Raw genomic sequence first — 13,550 nt, 5'->3', positions numbered from 1 at the left:
TTTGAAGGTAGTTAACCAAAAGTCAGGTTTGATTCGGTAATATGTACTCTTTAAGTATCAGGTAAGGCTAGTGGTGGGTCTGATTTCTAACTTTGAAGTTGTGATGGTTAAGTGGTATTTTGAGATGCTTGGCAACAGTAATCTGATATTACCTGCTCTCGGTAAGTGTGAAGGTTAAATGGGATAATGCGTTTAAAGAGCTTAAGCTGGCTCTTGGTCCGTGGTCCCTAAAGATAGTATTTTTGGTAGTAATCATGAGTACTGTTTTAAGAATGTGCTGAAGCGATACCTAATTTTAAAGGGTGACAAAGTTAATGCCAGTGGGAGGTTTTTTCCTCCACATAGCATTAAAGTTCTTGTGGTCTTTAATTTTTTTCCAGTTCTCAGAAAGTGTTAAAAAGCTAGAATTGGCCTGATAAGTATCTTTAAAGTAAAAATGAGAATATTTTGTATATGTTCTGAGACTTAGAAGAATGGGTATGGAAGTATTACAAGGTACATTTGAGCAGCTACTCCACAGACTTCAGGAAAATCTCGGCAAGAATTTTATATAACATGCAGTGTCATGCAGTTAAGATTTCTAATAGGGTGTACCTCAATGTAAAAGGCATAGGTACACATTTTAAAATTAGGAACTGTGTTCAAGTAAGGTTTAACAGTTGGATAGCCAAGTTTAATCTGAGGAGTCAGATAAACATGATCAAGAGGTGAAATGTACTTCTAGTCATGGGTCAGGATCTGTTAGATTTAAAACTTCTGGTTCTATGTAATGCAGCATGTATAGTACTTCAGAGTAATTTTTAGGCACTGAAAGGTGATCAGTTATCTTCAACTTGCAAAGTTCTGAAGTTTGACTAGCGAATGCGTGAGTGAAGGCATCTGCTTTCATGACAGTGGAAATCTGGTCTGCCTAGGTGTTCTTCCCCCTTGGGGGGGGAGTAGATAGTAGTAGGTGCAAGTTAACTCCACGTGCTCCAGATGGGGGCTACTGTTAACAGATTGTTGCCATCACTCCCACCCATAATTGTAAGGGCACTTTATTCGAGATGAGATTTTTGTCTTCTGAGGTTGGAAAAGTGATGTCTCTTCCAGGGATCTCTAAAACACCACCATGGGAAGGAATTCTTGACTACACAGGACAGACCACAGCAGAGTCTCCACATTTGAATGCCTAGATAGTCGTCGTTTTCAACCCTGAACTTTGCAGTCGGCTGAGTCAAATTCTTATTAAGCTGGTTTGACTTTAGTTTCTTTCACTTGCAACTAAAAGGCATGCTACTAAAAGGCTGAAGAAAAAAATCTCATTTATAGAGTGCTTACTATTAGCTAGGGTCAGTACTTTTTATGGAGTAATTCACTGCGTACTTATCCCTGCTTTACAGATAAGGAAGCAGCCTGGGTGCTTTGCCTCACTGGAGGTCATTCTTGGAAAATGGTAGCGGCCCAGGCAGTCTGGCTCTAGGGCCTGTGGACCTGTACCCAATATTGCTCCTAATGGATTGATAGGACTTTTGGTGAATAACCTGCACATAGTACTTATTTTAAACATGCTGAGCCCTCAGATGACTTCCATTTACCCACTTCAAAATGAAACCAAGCAAGACATGAATGAGACATCTGACCAGATGAAGAAATGATCAGTGCTGTGAGTGGTTTCTTGGGTGGCCTGCAGTCTCAAAATTTTGAGGGGCCTTGCTCTTGTACCTGCTGTTTACACGTTTAATCACTGGATGTGTCCCAAAGTGAGCTGGTTTTCCCACCTAAACCTTCTAGCCACAGTCTTAACCATCTCTGGGCAACTCAGTTCTTTCAGATGTTGAAGTCCTCGAGTCTACCTTCATCTTTTCTATTGGAAAATCCTTTTAGTTCCTCCTTTGAAACATGCAGAATCCAGTGCCTTCTCACTACTGCTATCACTGTAAACCAAGACACCATACTCCATGTGACTATTTCAGAGCCTCCCCATTGGTCTCCTACCTTTACCCTTTAGACTACTGCCTACACACAAGGCAGAGGAAACTTTTAACTCAGATGTTACCCCCTACTTAACACTGCCAGTAGTTCTCCACAAGGTAAAAGCAAAGGTTATGAAGGCTTATCAAGGATCTGTGCCATGTGCTTTTCTACTGACCCACTCTCCCCCTCCGTGTTCAGCCATATAGTTTTCTCAAACAGGCCTCAGAGCCTTCCAACTTCCTGTGTCTGTAAATACTCTGTTAGTAGGATGGTTCTCCCACACCATCAAATGTATGGCATATACACTGATAAGAGTAAAAGAACCGGTGTTTTCATGTCAAAGTATACAGAGCATTTTTTTTAGTTGAGATATACTTGCTGCTGAAGAGAAAATCTTTTTGATATACTCTATTTCCCTGTATCTTTCATTGTCATGAAAGATTGTGAATGAACTTTGAAGAAATAATTTAACGGTCATAATATTCCTTTATTAGTACCAGCTTTTCAACTAAATTGTCTTTTGCCAGAGCTAAACAATTTAATATAAAAAATGCCATTTTTTTGTTCATACAGTATTTATTTAAAAAAGTACGTAGTGGTTAGTTTTGCAACAATTTGCTTTTAGCCAGATGTATCATATAAATCTATGAAAGTAACAAATGAGATAAGAACAGTATAAATAAGGAGTTTTTGTAGTATTTACATGTATATAGAAACTAGCCCCAATGGTGTTTTAAGAAATTAAGTTTGCAGTTAAAGTGAAACTACTGATTCAGCATACTGATAACTTATTTTAATGCTTCTTAAAGTTTTATATTTTCTACACTAGTTTTGACTATAATTTTGCATAGAATTACTTATAAAGTATATTTCTGCATTTCACATCACAGTAGGAGCTTTCAGTATAACAGTACAACAACAACAAAAAAACCCACTAGCTCAGAAAAGGTCAGATCTGCTCAAATCTAGTTTTTCTTAATATCTGGCTTCTTACTTTTGGGAACAAGGAATACATTGCCATCTCTCGTTTGCTGCAAGGAGTATTCACTTGGGGAGTAAGGCTTCCCATCTTCATCACGTAGCATGCTGAAGACTTCAAGATACAAGGTGCTGAGTTGTTTTTTCAGTAGATGGAGGCTTTTGTCATTTTCTCCTTTTTCTTTGAGCAATTTTTCTTTTTCATCTTTTAAATGATCTAAATCTTGCTCCAGTTCCACTATATTTTCCAGTTTTCTTTTTCTGCAATTCTGAGCAGCCACTTTATTCTTACCCCTCCTACGTATATCTCTAATTAATGCAAGTTGAGCCTCGTTGAATTGCTCCTTGGACATCATTTCATTGAAGTCATCAACTGGGAGGTTAATGATTTTTTCTACAGGGAATGGGATATGGAGAGCTTTTGCCCGTAGCTCATCTCTTGTGAGATGAGCTTCCAAGCGGCTTGAATGTTTGTCTTTAGTGAATGGGGTTTTTCGATGACCAGGACTTACAGGCACCTCTTTCTTTGGTGTGTTTTCACACTGGGCATCACACACTGGAGCACTGTTCCTCCGAGACGATGACAAGGGTTGGACTGTATCCCCAGAAGGCCTTACTGGCTGTGTTTTAGGACCCTTCTGTTTGACACTTCCAGGAGAACTATCTATCTCTTCCATTTCAGAATCACTGAAGCCAAGCAGTGTGTCTCCATAGATGGTAGATTCCACTGAGTGTTCAGGTGATGCCATGCTGGGACTTGTGTTCAGTGATATGCCAGAGTCAGAATCATTGAATTCTGCTGTTGCACTTTCAGGGTGGTTTTGGTTGAAGGCTTTACAAAGTGATAGATCAGAGACATCAATGGGCCCGTTTAGAAGTTCAGAGAGTGACTGGCTTAAAGTAGCAGAGGAGGGCATGCTGTTGCTGGTACTGGGCTCTGCTATGAAAGCAGAATAAAATTCATCACCAAAATCTGTATTTACTGTGGTATTTGAATTTAATGAGTTCACTGTCAACTGGCTGGATTCTTCTGTGGAGAGGATGCTGCTGAAGGAATCCTCAAAAGCACTGAGAAAATGTGGACTGCAGTTACCTACTTCTTTTTCCAGTGAGGGGATTGATGAATAGAAATGATAATTGTTAATTTCCGTCAGTTTGGTTTCTGGACTTGGAACCATGCTAGTCTCAGCCAGTTTGTCACTTTGAATATTAAGACACTGTGTGGAAAAGAAGTTTATACTATGTTAAGTCAAGGTTAAGCTATTTTTAATAGCTGATAATCCATATCTGATGGTAATCTCTCCCCACCCCCATTCACACCAGGCTCTTCTAGAATACAGAGGTAATTCCCATTTCCAACAGATACTTATGCCTAAGCATATGTATTATTTTCAGAGTTCCCAGATCAGACTTCAGGTTTATAACCTGATCTGTCCCTCAAGACATCCAGTCCATTTAACTAACAAAAGTTCACTGAAGTGAGCATGGGCAGCTCTCATGACTAATTTAAAAGCACCCTCCAATCCTTCCTTCCTATAAGTAGGTGGCATATAAATAATAAATAACTGGAATGACTAATTTAAAGGGACTGAATATAAAACAGCATCTTTGGTATTTATTATATTAGGTCTTAGTTACCTGTAATTCTGGAATGGATAATAGCTCCTCCCAAACTTGCTCAATATCCTGTTGCATATCGTCTAAATCAGCAGTGGATAACTGAAGGACAGCAGTTTCAGGTGACTGAGCCTGATTAGGAGCAATAAAGACTGGGCTGTCGATGTGGCTGGGAATATCAGGAACAAGTGACTGAAACGTAGCTGAAGAAACCTAAAATTGAGAAGGCATTTATCTACATGAATCTGCCACCAGCAGTGGATGGGTACGCTCCAAGGCCATCACAACATCTCAGACTGGAATTGGCTGCAGTTCTGTATTTCTCTACTTATAATGGTGACTTACGACTCCTATTTCTATATAATGAAACAAATGTTTTTGTCCTGCCCAGCTGACTCCAAATTTACTCATTTACTAGCTTAATTGCTTTATCCTATGCATTTGAAGGTAAACTTCAAAATGGGTAAGAACAATCTTTAGAATTTAATTTGTATATATGTATGTAATACCTAGTATAGTGCTTCAGACAATAAACTTATTAAAATTGTTAACTGAACAAGTCTTGGTTTCCTACCCAGCTTGCTTTTCACTCACCAAAATTTATTTCTAAGTATCTATAACAAAAGAGTTAACTTGTTTCCATGGTTATGCTCACCCATCCCTCTGGCTATGCAGGAGTAAACGTTTTTGGGTTTGTATTATGTGGGGGAAGGAGGGATGTCATTTTTTTTGTTTTTTTTTCAAATCATAAAGTTACCTATAGGCTAAGGTTTCCTTGATAAAATTTGCTCCTGAAATAGTTTTTCATTTTTTTTTCTAAATGGAGATACATCAAAGGGACCAATATACGATATGTTATATATAGTTGTGGAGACTTGCTGTTAACTAAATGTTAATACCTCATTGTCATCTACAAATGGGAATGTCTCTGTCAAAAGCTGCATGCAGTCATCGAAGTACAAATCATCTGGTTTGGGAATGTGGGCTACCTGCATAAAAGGGAAAGACAGAGGAAGAAAAAAAGTGTTCCGTGTTCATAAAATGTTTACAGTCTAGTTAGTCAAACATTCCTCTTGTTTCAGAAGTCAGTTTAGTATAGTAAAGAGCACAGAATCAAACCAGACTATCTAGTTTCAAATCTTGTCCCCCACCCCCCAATTTATTGCCCAGTTTCTGGGCAAGTTATTTAACCTCTTTGGGCTTCAACTGCTCATCTGTAGATAAAGTAGGATAATGGTAATTAACTCATAATTGTTGTGTTGATTAAATCAATCAATATTTCAAGTACTTTAGTAGAACAGTACCTGTCACAGTACATGAATAATCCCTACTACAACAGTCCTACTACCGTCACTACTGTTGCAGCTGTTTTATCCTTATAATTACATAATGTTTTTATAGCTTACAAAGCTCTTCCATGTAATTTATATCCTCCTAATCCTTACACTGAGGTAAGTCAGTCAGGCACTGAACTCATCAGTAGGCTGAGGTTGGGAAGTTGACTTAATAAGGTCATGAAGTAAAAGGCAAAGCTGGAACTCAAATCCAGATGTTTTACCTTCCCAAGAACTGAGTACCCTGTACCTGGGAGTAGTTGGCAGATCCACTGGTTTCCGATGGGATGTGTTGTGCTGGCTGAACCGGGAGGAATTCACCTGTCTCTTCATCTAGTTGTAATTGAGCGAAAAAGGCTTTCTCTTGCTCCTTTTGCAGTTGTTCTTGTCTTTCCTTTTCAAGTTTTTTCTGTTTTTCCAGCTCATGCTCCTTCCGTCGTTGACTGAAGTCAAATACTTCTCGACTTACCCCGAGATCTATATCTTGCCTCCAAAGTATGTCAATCAAATCCATGTCCTATGTTTAAAACAAAAAAGGAAGGAGAGAGACCATGGTTAAAATAGTTTTTAAATGGCAGATACCACATAATTTACATTATGCCATTGCTGATGGTGGGGGGTAGGGAGATTTACAAATAAAATCTGAATGGGAACACAGATCCAAAGTTCTGGAAGGGCACAGTTAATTCTATTCAACGTATGTATCTTTTTTTTTTTTTAAATCACCTACAAACAGCTATCCAATGTAATCACTTATTACTTGGATTATTAACAATTTGGGTGATGGCAGAGGTCACTAACAACAAAGTAATAAATGTTGCACATTAACATTCTTGAATTAAAAGAAATCCCACACTTGTTTCATGGAATAGAGAAATTAGAGCAAGCGCTCCGAGCCAGTGGTTTATGAGAAGTGGAGTTTGGAAAACATGATTGAGTATGTGGAATTTTTCCCTAAACTTGCTTAGCAAATACCAGTTTACAGGGGAAAAAAAAAAACCCAAGTTAAACTGTCACCTAGCAGTTGTGAAATATCACCTTTTGGTCTTTCTTATAGTGGATTATCTTTTCCCCATCATTTCTCGCTACTTCTGTGTCTGTGGTTACTTATTAAAACAGTTTCCTCTTTTTTTTTTTTTTTTGCGGTACGCGGGCCTCTCACTGCCGTGGCCTGTCCCGTCGAGGAGCACAGGCTCCGGACGCGCAGGCCCAGCGGCCATGACTCATGGGACCAGCCGCTCCGCGGCATATGGGATCCTCCCAGAGCGGGGCACGAACCCATGTCCCCTGCATCGGCAGGCGGACTCTCAACCACTGCGCCAACAGGGAAGCCCTTTTTTTTTTTAAATAAATTTATTTATTTATTTTTGGCTGAGTTGGGTCTTCGTTGCTGTGTGCAGGCTTTCTCTAGTTGCAGTGAGCAGGGGCTACTCTTTGTTGCAGTGTGCGGGCTTCTCGTTGCGGAGCACGGGCTCTAGGCGCGTGGGCTTCAGTAGATGTGGCACACAGGCTCAGTAGTTGTGGCTCACGGGCTTAGTTGCTCTGCGGCATGTGGGATCTTCCCGGACCAGGGATCAAACCCATGTCCCCTGCATTGGCAGGTGGATTCTCAACCAGTGTGCCACCAGGGAAGCCCCAAAACAGTTTCCTCTTGACTTGAGTTTTAGCTCCTGAGGTATGAACAAATTAGTAAATTCAAGTCCTAGCAAATGGTAATCTTGTGTGGGTGAAGCAAGAGATTGCCAAAAGGACTGGGAAAGGGGTAGTGCCCACTAGGCTCACTCCTGAGAAATCGTAAATAACCCTCTTAATAACACAAACCAAAACAATGTGGCTCTAGGGAAGGATGGAAGGTAATACGTTCTGAGATATGGGGAGAATTGTACAATGAGGGAATAGTTATTCTGATTTATATTACAAGGCTAGGCTTAGGTTACCATGTCCATATTTTCCTAACCACAAATGTGTCAAAAGCAATTTTTCTGATTTACAACTTTAGTTTTTGTAAAAGTCTGAACAGGTAGGAAATGTAAATCAGTTTCCATTTAACAAGTCATCTATGTTGAAAATAATGAGATGGAGACTGGAAAATCTGACAGAGAAAGGGAAGTGGGATCTGAAGGCCAGCAGACACAGTGTGCACAGACATCAAACTTTGTATTGCGGTTCGGACAACAGTTGGCAGCACTGGGCTGCCCAGTGCATTTACGGCTCTACTACTTTCAGCCTCCAAAGGACAAAAAACAACATGGCTGTTGCTTCACTGAGCAGTCAGGCTATTTCACCCAACAAAGTATAAGCACAGACCACCCAGCCTAGAGGCAGCCCAGCTAACTGGATAGTAGAGGCCACCTCTAGCCTTGATTGAAAGTTGGTGTTAGAATCTTAAATGCTATGAAACCCTGCTTATGAGGTTTATCATTCTAGCTTTGAACAGTATAACTTTTAGCACAGAGCACACACAGTAGGTATAATTAAAGCAGTATCTGTAGCTCTTCAGAACTGGCTAGGGTATACCTAACTGTTTGTAAGCCAACATCTATTAAGGGCTTTCTATATATGCCAAGCATTGTTCTAAGTACTTCAGATATACACAAACCAACCCTCAAAACCACATAAAGAAAACACGTATCCCTATTTTACAGATAAGTATATTGAAGCTTAGAAAGAAGACGTACTATGAGAAAGTGCCAGAACAGGGATGTATACCCAGGCATGAGTACAATATGAGTCAATCTTGGACTCCTGATCTTTAACCACTAGCGCACACTAAAAATATGAAGTCTGATCATTGGACAGTGGTTCCTAAGTGGGGCAGGAAATAAAATCCATTGCTGAATATGTAGACTTTGCCTTGACATATTGGTGGTGGGAAGAAGTGGCCATCACCACTTCAGAAGACTGGATTGAGCAAATGTCACCTGGATTATTTTCCTGGCCACAAGCAACAAAATAGAAATCGTAGAGCATTCAGTCATACGTGGCTATCTTCTCAGGGGGCTCCCCACTAAAATAAAACATGAGAATTTCCATTTTAAAAATAATTTGTTTCCACTTTAATAGACATGTTTACACAAAGGTCATGTGAAAAGAGAAAGGCCCAAGGTATAGAGAAACCTACTTTAAAATTCTAATTAGGTTGGGCCATATCTTCTGGGGGAATCTAGCTACAGCTGAGTATCCTGTCTGGGCCATTCTCCAAACTGGAGCTAACGACCAAGGTGCTAAGGAGACATTCAGGGTGTTCACTGCTACTAAATGCTAGCACTAAAAGTTAAGGAAATGCAGACTCATGCTATCTCAATTGAACTCTAGTTTCTCTACAAAATAAGCGTACCTGTTGCCACCTCTCTCAAAAACTGACACGGAAAGTGCATTGAGCTCTTCAGAAGGTCAACAATAGAGAAACCCAAATACTTGTCCCTGCACCTGGAGGTCACTGTGCCACATCTACCCTCACTTCCCCAGACTGCCCTCGGCCTGGGGCTTCTTGTTCAGAGATCCCAGGATAAAAACCAGTACTCAGTTTTGACTTTTTCATAAAAGAACTGAAAGAGCACTGAAGAATTTATGTTGGAAACACCTCACAAATATGACTAGTCCAAAGTATTCCTAGAACCCAGAACTATGGGTGGGAGGAAAATTTCTAATGTAATTTACTCTAAAACTGTCAGTGGCAAAAATCACACCAAGAGTTGATACAACTCTGTTCTTTCCTTTTCCCCCCTTTCCTCCCCATCAGATGTCTTGAGTGGGTTTAGGTGTTTTAGCTATAAATTTAGTATAATTGTTCCATCCTACCCCTACCATACGGATGTTGGTGGATCAAATGAAATGTAGAAGAAATTTCTCTATAAATGTAAAGTATATGTAAGTGTTGTTATGCATCCCAACGAGAAGTAGGATGGGCCCTACTACTTGCTGTAAGTGAGACCAAGCTCCAGGCCAAAGGATAATAATAAAGTTACAGGCAGAACTGTAGTGGGAGCTTTGAAACAACACTCAGCCATGAAGCTACTTGGTTCCTCCTCAGGGAAGGTCTGAAATTGACCACTAGGCATGTGAATCGTGTGTTGTAAATAAAAGTAAATAACATACACTTTTATGTAAACTTTTATGTACACACGCAACACCCTCTCAATTCCTGACATGACTACCCTTCAATGCACAGCTCCAAACCAATTCAGTGTTTTAAAATTTCCCATAACATAATTAGACAAGGACACATTGATGGATCCTCATCAACAAACAGGAAAAATAAAACACAAATGTCATTTGGATCAGCTCCTGAGCACCTGTTCTTGTTATCTGATCTGAAACAATGCTGGACCCTGGGAGATGGAGGGGCTTCTAGAGCCAGAGCTGACCGTCTCCACCAGGAATGCCACCAAAAGATGTTTCAAGTGACAACATCTAATTGTTCTTAATGAAGGCTGGGCAGCCTTCAATGAGATAATAGACCAAAACAGGTTTCAAAGTGTTCTCAGAGGTTTTCATTTTTAAGTTTATTTTTATATAATGTTTAATCTTGCCATGCGAGGTCTCTGAAAGAAAACGTCTGCTTAAAAAAAAAAAAGCTGAGTTTTAACTACTTTGAATTCCTTTAAAACAGATGTTCTGATCAAATTCAGAATGCAGTAACAAGGGGTTGCTTGTCATGGCTTTGATATATCATATACTGTGTTACTCAGATTTTCACATAAGTTTTGGAAGAAAAAACCTGCAGCGATTTGATATTGCATTAAATATTCAAAGCTTTATGTTGAAAATGAGAACAGCAGAAGTTTGTTGACCTACGACTCACTGGTGGGGAGCCCTGCAGGCCCAGGACTGTGTTCTGTGCTGACCTCAGGCAGTGAGCTGTCTTGAAGGAGCCCTGTGACTGGGCACACGACTTACTCCACAAATGACCCATCTCTCTGCAAAATTCCCAAACCACCTAAGAGGAAATAGCTGGGGTGGTGCCCATAACAAACGAGCATGACAACGGACAGTGTGGAAGGACAATGCCAGTGGAAGAACTAAACTGCTCTCCCACACTTCAACCTGAGGCACTGAGGAAGCATGGCTGCCCTGCAAGAGGGCAGATAAAAAGGGTCTGGGGAGGGAGAGGAAATGTATGGCATTTCAACAGGTATTTCCTTAAGCTTCCCAAGGGCAACACAGGCACTGGCTGTGAGCCTTCACATGCCATATGGAGCAAATGCCATCTGCCATACTTGGTGTCTGAATTTTTGTTGTTGTTGTCCTTTTGCAATTCCTGAGTGTATTCCACGTTATGTTGCTAGCTTGGCTTCGACAAAATAAGACAATTTAATAAGAACGTAAATGTCTGACAATTCACGTTAAATCACCATCTGGCCCAATGGAAACAGTCATATTGAAAATGTCTCTCTCTCTCTATATATATATCATCATTTGCCATCTGGGTAATCTGTTACGCGTTTTATGGGAAATCTGAAGTTGGACTATTAACTCGTACCACTTTAAAACAAATGTCTTTGTTCCAGGATAAACAGAAGAAAGCCCTTGAACACAGAATCCCATAATAATGTCTTTTGCAAGCCAATTTTAGTGCTTTGAACAAACAAGCATTTATCATGCTTAGATGATCCCCCCAAAATCAGAAAAGATAAAGCAAAGATATCATGATCTCTTCCTAAATTAAAGCAATTCAGTAAACTAAGGCTTTAGAAAAGTATTTGAAATGAAAAATAAAATGGTTTTTATTATATACATTCAAATGTATAAATGAAGATTGCACCTCCCAACCCCTTTCCCTACCTGCCCTCTCCCATCCTGTTTTGTCCAGAGGATGACGGGAAGGTGGTGGGAGGTTTCTTCTAAAAACAAATTTCACCAATAAACTGTTTTTTAAAAAATTGCACAGATAACTAACTTTGTAAACAATGAGAACTGATCCTCACTTCCAATTTTACAGTATAAGTGTTAAGACAATGTCTCAAGTGATTCCTTTTTAAAAATTTATTTTTATTTTTTTTACATCTTTCTTAGGGTATAATTGTTTTATACAGATTCCTTCTTAAAATCATGTATTTCCATTAAGAAAATAATAAATCTTCTTTTAAAGTTTATTCTCCTGAGATCGATCTCTCCATCCAAATATTAACTACTGGCATTCAGAGTCTAAATTGCTTTTCTTTCATACATTTCAGTCTTTATATTATGCCCAGGTGGTTATATTATTCACCTAAAAGCTAAATCTGGTTTAATATTTTTTTCCATAGAAGCTGCTCAAATATTTTTGGGCAAAACCGGATGAACATGAATCTCATCCTACCGTCTGTTGGAGTATAAACCAAATTAAGAGCTATAGGAAAGTACAAAAACAACTGAGGGCATGCTCGAATTCTGAAGAATTGATTGAACAACAACAAAGATCTCCTTGGTTCACAAGGCTCTACTCTGCAGTCACAATCCTTACTCCTAAAGTAAAATGACACCAAGCAGGTGTGTTTTGAAAATACATCTCACTGGGCTTCCCTGGTGGCGCAGTGGTTGGGGGTCCGCCTGCCGATGCAGGGGACACGGGTTCGTGCCCCGGTCCGGGAGGATCCCGCGTGCCGCGGAGCGGCTGGGCCCATGAGCCATGGCCGCGGAGCCTGTGCTCCACAATGGGAGAGGCCACAACAGTGGGAGGCCCGCGTACCGCAAAAAAAAAAAAAAAAAGAAAGAAAATACATCTCACTGATGACTATTGTATTTCATAAATATTTATCTGCCTATTTACTTCTCTCCTGCTTCATTACAAGAAGATACACAAGACAAGGCCAACTGTTTTCTCAGACTTCTAGAGAAGGCAGATGAGATGACAGGTTATTCTCTATAGTCTGCCCACATTCAGGTACTTTTGAGTCTACTGGACTGATTTGCTAACTTCTGAATATATTGCTGTAATAATTATGGAGCAGGTGATAAAAAACAAGGATCACAAAAAAACATTTATATAGAATCACAGAATGTTAGAGATGGAAGGGGACTCAGAGCCACCTAGGCCAAGTGTAAATGTCACTGGGTTAATTTGTGTTAACTACAGCTCCATCTTTAAAAATAACTGGCCTAGCAACCAGTTTCTATGTCAGCAGAGACTCCTAATAGGTAATAGTTACCACTAATCCAAGTTTTCCTTCTAGAGAAAACTTACCAGGGATTATTTCATCAATCTTCAATAACTAGCAATTTTTTTGTTTTGCTTTTATAATTTATTTTTATTGGAGTATAGTTGCTTTACAATGTTGTGTTAGTTTCTGCTGTACAGCAAAGTCAATCAGATATAAGTATACATATATCCCCTCCTTTTTGGATTTCCTTCCCATTTAGGTCACCACAGAGCACTGAGTAGAGTTCCCTGGGTTATACAGTAGGTTCTCATTAAAATAACTAGCAATTTTTAACAGCATAAAAAATCTCAAACACACATCAAGACATGAATTATTCAACAAGTTAAAACTCTAGGGACTTCCCTGGTGGCGCAGTGGTCAAGAATCCGCCTGCCAATGCAGGGGACAAGGGTTTGAGCCCTGGTCCGGGAAGATCCCACATGCTGTGGAGCAACTAAGCCCGTGTGCCACAACTACTGAGCCTGTGCTCTAGAGCCTGCGAGCCACAACTACTGAGCCCACACACCTAGAGCCTGTGCTCTGC

General features: G+C 39.9%; 1 protein-coding gene across 3 annotated transcripts in view; it reads right to left on the bottom strand.

Moving 5' to 3' along the window:
• Positions 1-2,512: 2,512 nt before the first annotated feature.
• NFE2L2 (NFE2 like bZIP transcription factor 2) overlaps positions 2,513-13,550 on the bottom strand; it is a 36,255-nt gene continuing 25,217 nt past the window's right edge. For all 3 annotated transcript variants that reach the window (XM_081242293.1, XM_081242292.1, XM_081242291.1), the window contains exons 2-5: positions 6,136-6,402; positions 5,451-5,540; positions 4,573-4,764; positions 2,513-4,151 (exon numbers count right to left, since the gene is read on the bottom strand). In XM_081242293.1, coding sequence (XP_081098419.1) covers positions 2,922-4,151; positions 4,573-4,764; positions 5,451-5,540; positions 6,136-6,399 — 1,776 coding nt within the window. In that variant the 5' untranslated portion in view covers positions 6,400-6,402 and the 3' untranslated portion in view covers positions 2,513-2,921. The remainder of the gene's footprint in view (positions 4,152-4,572; positions 4,765-5,450; positions 5,541-6,135; positions 6,403-13,550) is intronic.

Source organism: Mesoplodon bidens, assembly GCF_964165515.1.
Source record: "Mesoplodon bidens genome assembly, chromosome: 8".
In the NCBI taxonomy this organism is placed as follows: Eukaryota; Metazoa; Chordata; class Mammalia; order Artiodactyla; family Ziphiidae; genus Mesoplodon; species Mesoplodon bidens.
Note: the sequence above shows the minus strand (reverse complement) of the source record. Positions and strands in the feature narration are given on the sequence as shown.